Source organism: Phalacrocorax carbo, chromosome 5, assembly GCF_963921805.1.
Source record: "Phalacrocorax carbo chromosome 5, bPhaCar2.1, whole genome shotgun sequence".
Lineage (NCBI taxonomy): Eukaryota > Metazoa > Chordata > Aves > Suliformes > Phalacrocoracidae > Phalacrocorax > Phalacrocorax carbo.
Genome location: NC_087517.1, coordinates 38,275,099 through 38,292,061, shown reverse-complemented (window position 1 = coordinate 38,292,061; position 16,963 = coordinate 38,275,099). Strand labels below are relative to the sequence as shown.

The 16,963-nt window shown below is 36.3% G+C and overlaps 1 protein-coding gene across 3 annotated transcripts in view; it reads right to left on the bottom strand.

Moving 5' to 3' along the window:
* Positions 1-989: 989 nt before the first annotated feature.
* NCKAP1 (NCK associated protein 1) overlaps positions 990-16,963 on the bottom strand; it is a 61,743-nt gene continuing 45,769 nt past the window's right edge. For all 3 annotated transcript variants that reach the window (XM_064452084.1, XM_064452085.1, XM_064452086.1), the window contains exons 24-31: positions 16,415-16,508; positions 15,614-15,696; positions 15,087-15,167; positions 11,019-11,112; positions 9,383-9,499; positions 5,467-5,576; positions 2,690-2,779; positions 990-2,063 (exon numbers count right to left, since the gene is read on the bottom strand). In XM_064452084.1, the coding sequence (XP_064308154.1) occupies positions 1,947-2,063; positions 2,690-2,779; positions 5,467-5,576; positions 9,383-9,499; positions 11,019-11,112; positions 15,087-15,167; positions 15,614-15,696; positions 16,415-16,508 (786 nt within the window). In that variant the 3' untranslated portion in view covers positions 990-1,946. The remainder of the gene's footprint in view (positions 2,064-2,689; positions 2,780-5,466; positions 5,577-9,382; positions 9,500-11,018; positions 11,113-15,086; positions 15,168-15,613; positions 15,697-16,414; positions 16,509-16,963) is intronic.

The following is a 16,963-nucleotide window of genomic DNA, read 5'->3' as shown; positions in this document are numbered from 1 at the left end:
ACTCGTTATCTGTTTGTCAGATATTACCTATTTTCTAGGCCTGGTTCAGTAACACATCAGACAGTGGAAAGCTGACAGGGATCCGAGGTAAACAACCAAATACAATTGCTTTGTACTTAAAAAGATTAAAGACACAAAATAGGTTATTTCTTAAATTTGAGTTTTTCAAGAGTCAGTCTTGAAAACAGGCATTATTTTTTCTACAAAAGGCTACATTACAATCAAAATCTTAATTAAAATCAAGACATTTGAATGTATTAGCTTATAAATATTACAGAATAGAACTCTAAGTCTCGTGTTTGACCTAACTTCTTTATGAACAAACTTATTCACTATGGTACTAAATTATCAATTTAAAAACAGTTCCATGGTTATAACATGAAATGCGTAATTAGAAAAAATATAGATGTACTGTCTTACTTCCTTAGGACAATTTTATTCCAGTACTTTTTTCCTCTGGACAGAGGAAGCTATTGTAACTGAGCACACAACAGCTCTTTCATAATAGAAAAAGTTACCAGCATGCACATAAGTTGCATCAAGAACAGGGGCTCTATACAATGTCCAGAGCCTGTTGAGAAACACATAGCTTTTATATGCTGTGGATTAAAGAGCACAACCATCTGGTCAGCTTTCAGGCTAAATGAGCCAACGCTATCCTGCATGCCAATTTGCACGATTGATTAAAAAGGCCTATTATACATCTGTCTCAGTAATGTCTGATGTTACGGTTTTCGCAACACTCCTGTTTTATGATTATTTCAAGTTTTATACTTTAACAATACACTTATTTCTATGGGTACAACCGGCTTTGCTATGTGCTATATAAATGCTTTTCTCGCTTTATTAGGTAAAATTAAGATTTAAAGGATAATGGCACTAAACTGACACTTTTTACATTGTTTTTAATTCCTTTTTCCAACTTTTTACAAGATTCACTATCGCAGAACCAAGAGGTGAAGGATTGAAAGAAGTCTTCACATAAAAGCTCTAAGGATTGATATTTAATGAACTGTGAGATGTAAATCAATGCACAACAGCACAGTTTAAGCTTAAAATACCAGGATAACATTTATATTAAAAATAATTCACCTACAGATAATACAGTCTAGTGTTTATTGTATGTTATGGAAGGTACACTTGAATTTCAAAAATTTAAAACATATAAAAAGTGGTTAAGGGCTAACATTTTATCAACATGTGATAAATGTGTAAGAATGTTTATTATACAGCAGGGTACGATGGTAGTGTTAATGCCAACAGGGCACCACAGAAGTTAGTTTAAAAAAAATTTCCACTATGCTTTATACAAACAACACCACTTGCTGTTGTTTAAGGGTATCGGGAGAGGATCGCTCTCTGAAGGGTAAGCAGTCCTATAACATTTTTAATGTTAGATAGTGTCATAGTACATAGATCGGTGAACGTTTCTTCCAAAATAAAACTAGAAATGCTGTAATTACTTCACAGAAATGCACATCCAATATTTGTTTTCAATAAGAACAATAGGTACAAGATTATAACTCTCCCTATATGAAATAATTTACACACAGATGAAAGCTACACTATCTAAAATAATCACTAAATACATTTTTCTTCTGGGAAATAAACAAGCAGTTTTTGTTTTGCATGATCAATATCAAAAAACATATAGCAGAAGTAGTATTTTTTTTAAACATAACTGATGCTCTAAAGTAAAACAAAAAGGAAAAAAAAGAAATGAGAAAAAAGAGATTTTCCATGAATGTGCAACCTAAAATCAACCAAGCTTATATTTGTAGTACAACCATATTAAGAAACCACTGATCAGAAATACAACTTTATGGAAAAAGTTTATAATCCACAAAACTGTTCATCAGGCCATAAAGTAAAATAGCTCCACAGTTTACAGATAAAACTGAGGCCACATAGATGCGTGCTATGTCTTATCTCCAGTAAGTAGATACTTAGGCAGAGGATGTGACACTTTGTTTGTAGACAGCATGGTATGCATTTCTCAGCAAGACGTAAGGGAAACAAGACTCCAAGAGATCCATTGTCAGGAATGGGGACTCTTGCACAATCTGAAAAATACCAGAAACACAAAGTTTTGCAGAACACCTCCTACTGCCTGCTGCTGCTAATCTATTTCACGGAGATAATTCTGGTCTGTACCACACCACCTCTCACATATTTCATTGCAAAAAGAAAAAATACAAAGTATAAACGTTGGGAAGAAACATCTTGCCCTAAACTCACCACTTCTCAAAGCTAGTCATTTAGCTTTCAGATAGGTAGATAGATACAGTCATATAGCACTCCTGCCACTTCCAAAAGATACAGAATACTGCAAGGAAAACCTCTGAGCAGAGAGGATTTTCCCACACACACTCTGAACAGGGCTTCTTAAATGTAAAATTTCATTTTAATATTGTATATACTAAATGATCAATGAAAATCATCTGAACAATGCTATACAATGTTGTAGGCAACAAAGGGCAAGGGCAAAAATATGTGTGTGTGTGTGTTGGGGGAATGAAAAAAAGTTTCCAACATTAGAATGCCAGGAAGAATAAAAAAAAATAAAAATTATTTCCACTGGTTGATGAGCTACACCATGCAAAGGTGCCACCCAAAACCCCTCTGTTGAATGATGTAACATGGAATCTATTCCTTAAGTTAGTAACACATAAAATAAACAAAAGCTTACCATGTCTAGTAGTAGGTAAACAGATTCTCTGTTCCTTGTAGTAGTTTTGTCCGTCTCCTGGCCAATCTTCAGTAGACTAGACGATGCAAGCTACATAAAAATGAGTATTTCAAAGCAATAAATAAAACAATGCGTTGATCGACTTCTGCTATTTTGCTACACACACACACACACACACACACACACACACACACACACAAAACCTTTCTGAAAGAATCAGTATCCTAGCCGACAGACACTGTGGTGTACTAACAACTACAAAGTAGATAATCCTGAATACAGGAACCATTGCTGGGCTTTAGTCTCCGTGAGCCAGTTCTGTTTATTTCTAGCAGTGTTTAATAAGCAAAATGTGCTATTTTTAATCAAAAAGTGAATTAATTAATTGCAAATAACTTTTGGTTGTAATTATTGCTTCACCATTATGAAGTCTACTGAAACTAATGACAGGGCTTCCATGGGATAAAGATCTCACTTTCTCTGTCCTTCACAAAATGCAGATAAACTTATTGCATTTCGGTAAAATTTAAAGTGATTGGAGTTTTTATTGTTTGAACTCATACCCATTTTGCAACACAAGGACAAATTAAGTTTTACTTCCAATTAAAAATATAATTTAGGAGAAATGTCATCCTAAATGTAGGTTAATAATATTCTATGAGACCACGAGCAACCCTACAATACTAGTTTTAAAAAATATACTAGGAACTTGTAACACCTATTTAGGTATTCACAAGCTCAGGATGACAGAATACAGTAAAATACTTAATTTGCAGGTGTATCGATAACCGATGTTATCATGCCTTACAGAAATCTGAAAAAACCTTTTCAACTTTCAGATAGACAATCATCAGCTGTGCCCTCACAACAAGCAGTGGCAATGTGCCCAAACCACTTGTTTACCAGAAACGGATTGTAACTTCAAATATTAACTTTAAAATCTAAATCAAGACTCCTCTTGAACAAATTCCGTCATTAATCAATTTCCACTATAAACTGAATGGGCATACTTCAAAATAATCTCAGTGCATACTTGTCAGTATTAAATAACCTAAGTAAGTTTTTTTCATATTTAACTAACTTTGACAGGAAAGCAGATCATCCCCAGCAGTACATTTTCTTCTTAAGAGAAATGTTTTTCTTTCAGACTAACAGTAAGTGATATATAAAAGGTGTTAGAAAAGAAAGATTATAAGAATATCTGAACCATCAAGTCATGGTCTGTGCAGTAAAAGCAGTGGTCTGAAACCAGTTCATCAACACTGAAAAAAATGCAAACCTCATACCAAAAGTGTTTTTATCACATGAAACTATACTGGTTTCCTTCACTTGTCAAATGCATGCAACTTGACACAACCATTTCTCTTTCATCTTTTACAGCCAGCAGTTGCATTAGACAAGGTCAGTGGCCAAAGTTTTTTTCTGCTTTACAAAATGCAATGAACTTCCAGAAATGAAACGTCCTTTTAAGGAAAAAATAAAATAAAATAGTTTCTGTGGACTTCTAATTACAGAAAGTTACCATTATCCCAGCCCCGTAAGTATGGCACCTAAAATAAGGGGGGAAGAAGTATTTTTTCATAATTCAAGGACAAAGAGGAAAAAAATTATCAAGAACCACTCCAGATCAGTAGTAATTTTTAAAAATTAAAGTGAAGTGTCTCTTTTAGCCTTTAGTTTTCCTTCAAGTGTCAGCTAATTAAGAGACACTTCAAAATTCTATTTCTACTTGGGCTGCACACCAAAACGTATTTAAAATGCATCACCGCCACCTAAGGGCTTTTGATTTTTTTTCTAAGCATCACTAAGGATTTCAGAAGCTTTGATCTTCAACCTACTCTGAAGCATAAAAAATCCCCTTGCCACATATCCCTGGAACATACTGCTATCAGACAGTTACTGTTTAAAAAGGGCAAACATGTCAAAAGGTACAACTCAAAAGCAACTCTGCAGTTACCCTCTCTGAAAAATTGGAATAAATCAGACAGTCCAATACGTCACGGGGAAAATCTGCTAGGCAGAATCTTGATTTTATGTGCACTGCTCATTTCTTTTTCTAGTCATGGGCCACACCACGTAGGAGATGGTATATGCTAAAATACTAAAGATTATACTGAGAAAAAAAATTTATGATGCTTGCACTGATTTGCTATTGTTCCTTTCCAACACCTCACACAGCTGACTACTGCTAAAAGAGTACTACTAAATTTAATCTACATATCTAGACTTGCATTAACAATATGCTTTTCTCTCTTGTGCACCAAAACCAGGTTTATATGAGATCCATTGCATTGCATCCCAACTTAATATTACATTTTCCACCTGAATTTGAAAAAAAAACTTCCTGAAGTCAGTAGATACTTTTCTTGTCAAGGCACAAATTTTAACCTATTACTAGACTTCAGAAAGTAACTTACCCATACCTGGTTTTCTCCTTATCAAAATCAACACTCTATTATACAATAACTTTAGTTTCTCTGCAGTCTATAATTAAACGAAAATAGATAACACTGCAAGCAATATTGCTTTTGGAATAAATGGTGGTTAATCAATACTCATCCATACTAATCTAAATCTTTATAATGTGCCCTTGTGATTAAGATTACTCATGGCTGATTGCTGCTGTAAAGGTAACACTTGCAATGACGAACACATTAATAATTTAATGACAGCACTGCACAAGCTAGACTATGTATAAAAACGGACTGAGGGGCATTAGGGGGTGAGAGCTCCCCTCTTTTCAGAGGAGCTAGCTCTAGAAATGAGGTTATACATACGGCCAAAAATTCTTTAAGACGGTCTTCAATGCTTCCCTTGTGGATGGTAAATAAAGCTGCAGCAATCTGGTTGATAGCTTTTGCCAAGCAATGAATGTTGTTGCAATGCCCTAAATGAAAACATATACAAATTACCTCAGCATCATCCTTGAAAATATGACAGTATTCTTTGGAAAATATCACCAAAGAGTAAACAGACTTGTCACAATGAAAGCCCAACTTCTAGCATCTTACACAATGGGAGCGAAGTACTGGTACTTTCAACTTGGCATAAGGAAAGACACACCAGAAGAACAGATCTCCCTTTTGAATGCTGTAATGGTGACAACAACCTGACAAAGATCCCCATGGATTTTTGAAATAAGGAAAAATAATATACTGGAAGTTTATTTGGCTTCTACAAAACTTGAGTATTACCAGGTGACTACGCTAAAAACACACATGTAAACAGGACATTTTCAAGCTAATTGGCTATTTTCCTTTCCTCTGTGTAAATGAACAAGTCGTCATGCCCAGACGGCGTTCACCCGAGAGATCTACAGGAACTCAAGAACAAAACTGTCAAATTGCTAATTGGTGTACATAACATCTTGCCTAAAATTCACCCAGGCTTCAGAGGCCTGGAGGGTGATTAAATGACACCAGTTTTCAGAGAGAACAGAAGAACTGCTCCTCAGTATGCCTGTTATTTCTTCTAGGCAAATTAAGTCAAATCTACCACTTGAGAACAAAACCTGGGCAAACATGTTGGGAAGAAGTAGCATATGAAAAGCAGGTGGTCTTTGAAGGAGCTAAGAAGTATACAAGCATGCAAACACTACTGATTCTTATCAATTCTTTTTGGCCATTGCTGAGCACTGAGCTCATTCTTTCATTCAGTCTATTTATCATAACTCCCAGATCATGCCTGAATGCTAAGGTCAGCTAGACCCCATCACTCCACATGAGAAAAAATAAAATTTTCCCCCTATGCATATCACTAGTCTTACTTAAAATGAATGTTATCTGTCATTTTATTGCATAATTTAGTCAGTGTCATAGTATCTATCTGTAGCTCTTTACTCCTCTAATATCCTCAATAACTTCACATGGTATGAAAATTTTCTCACCTCACTCTTCACCTTCCTTCTGGGTGGTCTATGAATATGCTGACAAAGATCCTTGTGGATCTTCACCAGCAGGCCCTCCAGAGTTGAGACGCCTACTTTGTCTCCTATTTTTTAGCCAAATATTGCTGCATGAATCTGCTAGTCCAAAAAAAGAATGGATCACCATTTTCCTTAAACATCAGTCAAGAACATCTGTTCTGCTTAATTCTGCTGATTTGAGGTTGGTTTTGAAGTGGCTTGATTTTTTGAAGTGATTTCATTTTTATGTCTCAGAGAATATAGAAAAAGCATCAGCAAAGGAATTCAGCTGATGAATTGTTGTCTTCCAACCTGCGACAAATTCCAAGTTTTTAGAAAAGAATGTGTCTCTTGCAGACCAGGGTTCTATTCTAGCTGCTAGATGACAAATTAGTCCTGTAGGCTGGTATTTGACTAACAGTTCAGATTTCTTACTGGGAACAAAAGTAAAGGTCTGTTAGAGTCTGAGCCTTTATCTGGAGCTAGTGGAAGAAACAGGCTTGACCTTGAAGTAGGCAGAGAGAACGCAGACATTCCTAAAGCTGCCCAAGAACTGTCTGTATTTGGGAGGTATGTCTTGCCAGATTAGAAAGCTGACATTCTTTCAAATCTGTGACTTGTTGATGGATAAATTCAGGATTTGTCCAGAGAATTTACTTCATAAAAAAGCAGCATTTATTAAATTCTCATTCTGGAAATAGCATCTCTATTAAGTGTCTAAAGCCAGATGTTTTACAATAAGGACAGAACACAGGAAAAAGTAATATTATGCAAGGAAGGCAGAACTGACAAAGTCGATTCTGTTTATTCAGTTATTTTTGTAGGGTGAACACATTTTATGTACTCCTTTTGCCGGACTCTTTTCCTCTCAATAAAAAAGACCCCCACTCAGTAAAGAATTACATAATACAGAGGCCACATCTCATAAAATCAGTAGCAACTCCTAATACGGGCTTATTTGTGTTCTAGATGTAACTTCTCTCCAGTCAGTTTTATGAGGTCTTATTACTGAACTTACTTTAAGAACCCACTTAAAAAAAAAGAAACAGGCTTTGTGTGACTTCATGTTAAGAGTTACTGAATGTAAATGAATTCACAGGAACTGGAATATTTAAGCTACATGATATAAAACAGGCAGAAGACAGAATTATCTGTTGTTTCATCCTGCTAAGACCCTGAGGACTAAGAGAGTCTTTGGAAGAGAGGGGAGTGTGCGGAAGGCAAACCTGCATGAGCTCTACCCTGCTAGAGAAACTCTAGCCAGCCTGACTCACGTTCTTAGAAATAAATTTACAGAGGGGTGAATATGAATATAACAACTGTTAAAAACTTTTAATACTACCCCCCTGGCAAGCAGTACAAAGTTTTGAGATTCCACAGCAGGTATGGTGCTTTCGAATGAGACAGGGCTTCCAGAGGGTTTCTTTTACAAAACTAGAAGCAAGTAGTGTTTAAGAGATGTGGTCTTAAACACGCATAAGCAAGTTCATTTGGACTGAGTTAAAAGAAGCAGCTTGATTGTCCTGCAACAAGGAAGTTTCTACTCGTGCCCCTCACCAATCACATTTGATATTCCCTGCTCTTGCCAATATTCTCTGCAGGTTACAGATTGTTCTCCCTATTCATCAGAAAAAGCTGTTAACTTTAAAATCTATAACTTTTCAAATCAATGTTCAAGTTCTACTCATTGCGTTAGAGATTTATCCAACTTTTTCACAACTGGCCAAAGGGTACGCTATCTGTTTAAAAGGAAACTAGAGTTAACAAATCCTTAATCTCTCAAAACTGAAGAAAACATTAATTAACCCAATTTAAAACAACAATCTCAGGTCTCAAAAAATGTGATCTGCATACTATACTAAGTGATACAGAAGGCTTTCAGAATTTTTAGTCTTTTCCTAGTACTTTAAGTTTTCAGAAGTCAGTTTAGACATTCTTTGTGAGTTAAATTTTCCCAGGTTAAAAATAAGGCAACTTAAAAAAAAAAAAGAAAAAAGAAAAAACCACACTGTACCCTGTAAATGGATGCAGAATCATAAAAGTTGGAAAAGACCTCTAGGATTATCAAGTCCAACTGTCAACTGAATAAATGTGGTCTTTTATGTGAGCCATGCTACACATGTCAAAGGAAATAGCTTGAACAACTGAAAGGTGACTTTTGTGTGTGTTGGGACAGTTTTGTCAAGTCTTTTTTATTTTTTCAACTTAACTGTCTGAAAGAGAACTTTTTTTTCTTTGTGGATTACATGCAAAGAATTTCCTTGAAGCAAAGATTTTGATAACTTATTTTAAAAAAAAGAAAACTACTGCATAGGATTTAATTCTGTTCACAGCTGACACCTTCCAGACTCTGTTTTCAAAATTTTATGCTTAGTGATATTAACAGCATATTAAATATAGAAAACACACTTTGTATGAGTGGCCCAAAGCCAATGTAAAGATTACCAAAACATCTATACAATTACATACTGAGTCTCACACTAATTAATGCAGAATGTGTGCTCTGGCAATTCCACATACTAGGACGAGACTGCCCCCTACAGTACCCAAACTTCTCCTAAAATACTCAAGTAGAAGACACATTTTTCACAGCAAAATTTATCTCAAACAGGAGTTAAGTAAATGCTGTCTAAAGTAACTTTCAGAAGAACGTTCCTGGATTAGGGCTGTTTTTTAATTTTGTTCCCTGCAAAACATAAATTACTATTTAAAGCAAAAGTATTACAGAAACTACCAGGACTATTATGAAGAAAGCATTCACAGCAAATGTTTAGCTGACTTTACGTTACCTTCAATGGCGGGGCTATACTGAGACATCACATTACTAGCCAAAGTCGGCAAGGAGACTGCCACGAAGACCATGAGAAGGCAGGCAATTTTATATTCTTCTTCTGGACTAATGTTTTCTAAAAACAAAGCCAATATTCTTTAATTAAAGAAGTAATCTTAAAATATTTCCTTTCAACTGCAGGTAGCTTCAAATATGAAATGTTTGACCAAACTGAAATTTAAACCCAACAACAAACTCAATGTTCATATCGTGACAGGAGGAACACTATGTCAGTCTTGCCAAAAGACACAGGGTGTAGTTTCAAAACACCCAGTTTGTTATCTACAAGAATGAAGGCAAGCCGCTGCCACCCTATCACTTCCAACCATTTAGTTCTTAAGAATTCAATATGCTGAGCAGAATAGTATTTTTACATGCTGGTGAAAATCCAGTTATTGCTCTGAGGTGAGGAGAGCTTCTCTTGCACTCAAAAATAGCAGCATCACCACACATTAGCATGAGATTAGTTTAAAAAAAGACAACAGTCAGTGAAATACAGTACTTACCTGAATTACAAACTGAATTACTAAAAGGAAAATATTTCAAACTGCAAAGGTAAGAATCAAAATACAAGATCCTAACCAACCATGAAAATATAAGGAATTCTCTGTTTTGTTCACCAAGCTTAAATATTTCACATCTGCACCCCAATGAGAAGAATCTATTTAAAATGCCATTTCAGATACTAGCTATCTTCCAAAGAGATACCTACATATATTATACACATAATGGATGTAAAACAAATGCCCTTTTTAATTTTTTTAAGGTATACAAAGAAATCACGGTTGACACTTAAGTTTGAATATTAAAATGCACCTTGGAATTAGTTGTATTTTCCCCTCCCAAGCTAACTACTATTAAAGCAAGAAAAACCAACATGGGTAGCATTTAAAATACTAGTGATCTGATTATAACTTTAACTGTCCATTACACACAGGCTAAAAAAGCAATAAAATGCTCAGTAAGGAAAATGAGGAACAAAACTGAAGACTGGCAAAAAGCACTTGAGTCTTAATTCATGCCTTCAAACCTGCCAGTGCAAACAAAACTGAAACACTTAAGACAGTGGTGCTGCAAATAAGAGGAAACACTATACATGTTAGAACATTAACATGTTTATTTTACATGTTTCCCCTTGGAAGCTCCACGTTAACACTTGTATAACACACCAGTAACACAATGTTGTGAAATTCACAAAGTGCATTCAGCTGGTGTGTCAGCTCCAAACGCCTACTTACGTGACACAGATTTGTTACGGACCTGTACAACTGAACTGATCATGTCTGTAGTTGTTCACAACAGAGTCCTACTTTCATTGTCCTCAAATTACAGCAGTTTTCACCATTAGCCATTAAACTCCTCCAACATCTACTCGTTACCCTTTTCTAGGTCAACAACTTAATTCATATGTGGTTGAAAAGATCTCAAGCCAATACATCAGTAGGCAGCAGGCACAAATAATTCGTGTTCTTATGCCATTTAGGAAGTTCATCGAACTCCTAGCACCTTAAACACTTCCATGCCTGGTTGCATTTCTTCTTTTGCTCACCTATTTTCTTATTTTCACTTGTATCTTTTAAGTTATAACTTCCTACCTGATTTTTGGGAAGACAGTGCTACGACCAAGGCAGGATCAATCTCACAAGGCAATCCAGCAGCTGATGACAGTTCATATACATTCATTGCCACCTGATGACCACAAGAAAGATAATTACAACAAAAGACAACAATGAATGCTTTTTGTGAAAACAAGATGAAGCACAGTTTTGCTGTCACGTTTAAAATGTTCGTATTAGAGTCTAAAGCACTAAGGAATTTCAGAGACTTGGCTCAAACAAGATAAAGAGACTCTAGATTTTTGTTTGTTTCTAACCTACATTGAACAGCTGGGTCAGTACTTTGTGTGCTAGATTATAATTTCTTTTTGTCCAGCCAAACAAAGCTTGTATACTTTTCTACATTACCTCCAAAGCAAACATCCTGACTTCCAATTAGCTGTTTCTACATCTTTCTTTACTGTTCAAAAGAAACTAACAGATTTTCTCTACCATATCTAAAGTAACAGCTATGATACTTATCCATATGCATACCTACATATGCATATGCAAATATAGCATTTCAAAATAAAAGCCAAAAGTGACGATCTGGTGAAATACTAGAGTAAGGCAGAAAAGAAATCTTACATCCGTCAAATTTGATATAGATTCAATGACCAGTGATTCCAAGTGCCAAGAATTAGGCTCTAAGTAGCCCTAACACTTGGAGGAACTAAGAACATCTTGAAAGGTATTCCATTTTCCATCCTGTCCCAGGCTGTATCTTTTATTGCCATTAGCAAACTTTCAACACTGTCCAAAATGTAAACTGGGGAAAGATAAGAACTAAGTATCTGAAGCTGTAGTTCAGATGCATCTCTGCAAAAGCAGGTTTATACCAGACATAAAGGGCCACTGGAAATGCCAGCAACGTGTCTTACTGCTATTAACATTTGAGAAGTGTTATACTTTGCCCATAAATTCTCACACATAGTTGCCCAGCTGCAAGCCAGGGATGTTGTGCAGATTATCCTTATTCACGTGCTCCAGCCTGGCTACCTCAGGGCAAGTTCTGATACGAAAAGCATACAATTTTCTTCACACCAAGCTATGTGAGTGGAAATGGCCTCAAGCTGCGCCAGGGGAAGTTTAGGTTGGACATTAGGAAAAACTTCTTCAACCAAAGGGTTGTCAGGCATTGGAACAGGCTGCCCAGGGAGGTAGTTGACTCTCCATCCCTGGAGGTATTTAAAAGAAGGGTGGATGTGGTGCTCGAGGATATTTTTTAGTGGTGGACTTGGCAGTGATAGGTTAGCGGTTGGACTCGATGATATTAAGGGTCTTTTCCAACCTTAACGATTCTGTGATTCTATGCTGTCAGCAGGACATATGATATTCATTTGAATACAGTCCTGCATCAGAAGGATTACCAGAGTATCTGGATGGGAGCTGGTTCACAATACATTGGTTAAGGTGCAACAGTGGAAGAAATGCAAGCTTGTTTCTAAAATCCTGTATACACATCCCAACAATTTAATATTTTAAAAAAACAACCAACCAAATAAAAGGAGAACAAACCCCCGTTTTGCCAGTCACCCCAAATCATAAGTTTCATGGATACTAAAATAACATTTCATAACAAGTACTTATTTCATCAACAGCTTTAAAGCTATTTATGCTTTGTTTGGTAAATTCTGTACATAGGAAATTACTATGTTGTTCTATCCTAAAATATGCCCAATTGGACAACTGTCCCAACCAGTTGTACAAAGCCATGTAAAGATCTGTCGACATGCCTTCATTTGAGAAAAAGTAGTCTGCTTTATTGTCCAGAAGAAGCCTTTTTTGTCTGCCATTGCACTGCCGTATGTGACACGGCCAGGAGAAAGCTCAGACAGCAAGCTGCTGATTGTCCACAGGGCTTATTTGTTAGCAGGCTCATAGCACAAGTTCTGGCCCTTCCAACAAGTTGTTTTCAAGACAAAGCTCTGGCAGAGTTACAGGTAGCACATGTCAGAGTTCCCAGTATTCCCAGCAGGCACTATGGACAAGACTACACAGGTCTGGCTCCTTCTCCATGCACAGACCTCCAACGTTATCCAGGCAAGCTATGTACTCTCAAGCAAGCCTACATGGCATCACGCCACACCACAAAACGCAACGTCTGCAGTTGGTATCACGCAAACACCAGCCTGATGGACTGTACCACAGCACTCAGTTTATTTTAGACGCTTTGAACTAGAAAAAAAGACACACACAAAATAGGTGTATTTAAGAATCACAGCAGAACTACAGCGGGAGCAACCAAATATTAGGCAACTAGGTGCTACATGGCATGAGCCAGAGAACAGTCCTCAGCATCGTTTTATTTAGCAGTAGATAGTTTTTTTCTTGCCATCCAATTATTCCAGGAACTCCAAATTACTCCAGTGACTTCCAGAAGAGAAGCAGCAAGTACTATGCTTTCTTGTACCTGCTGACACAAATGAGTTCAGTGATGTCTTTAGAGATCCACTGAGATGTTTAAAATGATCTGTTATCATCAGCTTAAAAATATCAATCGTAAAATACTGTCTTCAATGATTACTGTTGCAGCCTTAAGACTACCCTATTTTTTCAGGACCCCTTTGATACCAGGGGCTGTAAGATGCTTTCTGAAAAGGTCAGGCAAAGTAAGCAGTGAACTTCCCTTCTCATGTCTCCTGTATGCCGATACCTCAAGTTCAATAATCATAGAATCATAGAATGGTTTAGGTTGGAAGGGACCTGTCTCCTGTATGCCGATTCCTCAAGTTCAATAATCATAGAATGGTTTAGGTTGGAAGGGACCTTTAAAGGTCATCGAGTCCAACACCCAATGGAACATGATACTTTGGTGATCGATGATTGTCTCTGTAACTATAGGTGAGAATTTTAGAAAGGCTCTTCTTGAGAGGTGCAAAGGGAACTTGCATCATTTCAATGTAATTTATCATAAGCCAGTATCCTTGAAGGTAATTTTCCATAGCATTTTCACAGAACTCCCCCTATTGTGGTATCAATTTCAAAGTTTTCTGGGACATCAAACATTCATGTCTGGTTTATCAGCATTGCAAGTTGCAGAGAGCGTATGATTATACTTTGCAGCGAAATAGCATACTTGTGAAATTTCAGTAATTTATCATATCCTTCATGCAATCTCTGACTCATTTTCAGACAGACTGCTACACTGTCTTCTGAAATCATGAGGCCCACCATAATGGACTCTGAACTGTTCTTCTAATATACTTCTAAAAAGGAAAAGGATTTTTTTTTAATTTAGTGAATCTTCATAGACAACAGAACTTAAGTTTCTTTCCTCAAGAGTAAATGGCAAAATGTAAACATCAAGTTCAGGAATAACAAAGTATTCCGGCCCTCAAAACCCATACTTCGCTCAAGAGCAAATTCCTAAGAATTGTTTCTGCAACAGTGAAGAGTTGCACAACGTATATCTCACTACGAATTTTCTGCAAATCAAATTGCCACAATACCATTAAGAAGACTGCAAACCTTTGTAGGCTCCAAGCTGCAATGAGAGACTAAAAAAACCACCTAGGCTGCAGCTGCTGTGCGTTTGTGTCCAGAAACCACGTGATATACTGACAAGGGTTTTTGGATAGAAACATACTACCATTCAGAAGCAAGGCACCCTATTTAAGCTGCTAACTTTTTTCCCAAGCATTTCAGACACTGGGTTCACAAGAATTTTCAATTTAAGGTCAAAATCAGACCTGTAGCTATTACATGCATAGAACTCCAACTATGTACACAGAGAAATATTTTGTTTTCACTCTATGAGGCAGCTCAATATTCATCCCTTTATTTCTTAGCCATGTTTTAACACTTGATCAAAATTTTGTTCTTAATTCTTTCCATGAAAATTCTCAAATGTGACCACTGGCAGATAGACACTTATGCTTATCCTATCAGTTGTCTGGGTTTTTTTCTTCAGTACATTAGGAGGCTGCCAATGCACAACTGTTTAGCTCTTCAGAAAAAAATGGTGTTTGATACTGGATTCTTCACACTAAGCATGAATGTCTTGCCTCTTACATATTTTCAGTAAGCTCCAAAAATGACTCCATCACCCGTTGGGACAAACATTACCTTCATGTCAGTCTCTCTTGGAATGTGATCTTTAAAGTCCTCGATGGAACTTACAAGGAAAGGAATGTGGTAGGATAAGACCTAAGAGACAGAAACACATACAAAATGAGAGAAAATACTTGCCATGTTTATGATCACTTAGACGCTACTATTATTTCACTGGACTTATTTTTTTTAGAATAAATTTTTATTCTATGCATATGAATTACAGCCTAATAAACTGAAAATCCAGCTGCTTGCAAACAAAGTGAAATGAAAGCTTTCAAAAATGTACTGAACAGAAAACATTGAGAGGCACGCTCAAACTAAAACCTGTATGTTTTAGTAAAACATTTCTCTGAACAGTACTTAAAAAGCCGATCCCCCACCAACTTGCAATTCAAACTTCAGTTATGACTGAGTATTGCCATTTTACCCACATGCCAACCTTTTAAGAGGTAGCACTTCTAAACAGTGAAGCTTCAAATACCATATAATCCCATTAAATTAAATAAAAATTATTTGGAAGATATTCGGTTATTTCTTACATCTCTAAGTGCTTCCTGGGCCAAGGACCGAAAAGACAAGATAACACCAATAATCGTCATTCTCTTCAAAACACTGTCAACAGCTGAAGAGAAACAAAAACATAGTGAACAAGAACCTGTTGATATTTATAAGCTCAATTCTTTAAAAAAGAGAAAACTTTAACAAAATACTGAAAAACACAAGACACAAACAATGGCATTCCTTAGAAGAGCCAAAATAAACACTGCTTAAGCAGGTTTTTATAGCTGAGTTGACAACGGGTTTTCAGTAGAAAACATATCCTGTTAACCACTTCGTGAAATTAACCCCATTAACACCGCTGACAAATCTGGATGCTAACACTAGTTCTGTGTTTTCCTGAGGCCAAAAATGTCTCTTTATAATAATGATTTTTTTGAAAATAATTACCTACGTTAGTCACATGTAAAAATCCTTCCCAAGAATGCATATAACTTACACTGTGATGGAATCAAATCAGAAACGTGTGAAACACCTGTGTTTTCTTTTCTACAGCTACGCACCTGGTTGTTATAGCTATGCGTTATCATCCCTGAAGAGAAAAGATGCTCAAAGCCTTTCAATACTATAGTGCCCATGCAGTAATTAACACTGAAATCTCATTTTGCCCATACATGAGAAGACTGGAAAATTTATTTTGAAAAGGTGCATCAGTTTATACGAGCTCAAATACATCTTGCTGCTTCTGTATACTTAATACAGAGAAATTATTTTTTCTCATTTTCTTTACAAAGATTAAGATAAAATTGTGTATATTTAGTAGGACTTTGCTAGTTACCCACATGATAATCTTTTAAACAGTGCTGCCATCTGGTCTGGCTTGTCAAAGCTGGTCCTCATTTGTGTTAGAACTTCAACGTTCTCCACCACAAGTTTCTAAAAAGAAGCAAGGATTCAGGTCAGCTATAGATTTCTGTATGTTAATAGGATAAATGCACAGTTTAGGATATTTCAGTCTGGCAGAGAGGGAACTAAACTTATGGAATACAGATATATCCACTTTTTTCTTAATGAAACTACAATATCAGTGTTACCAGCAGGCACCACTCCACACAAAGACTAGCTCTGAATGAAAAAGCAGAAGATGAGGTACCCCTTGGAACGTGCTTCTTATATTCAGCAATGTGTATAACTTCTTAAAACAAGGGAATGAAACTCAGTAGAAACCAGACAGTAGCTCTTCATGCTATTCAGCTCTTTATAAGAAAAGTATACACATATCAATAAAAATGTAGATTCACAAAGTAATCCATTATTTTTGGTTGCTCCTTTCGTTAGTTATGCTGTAAGGATTAGAAATTAAATGTTGGTAAAGTTGAAAAATAGAATGA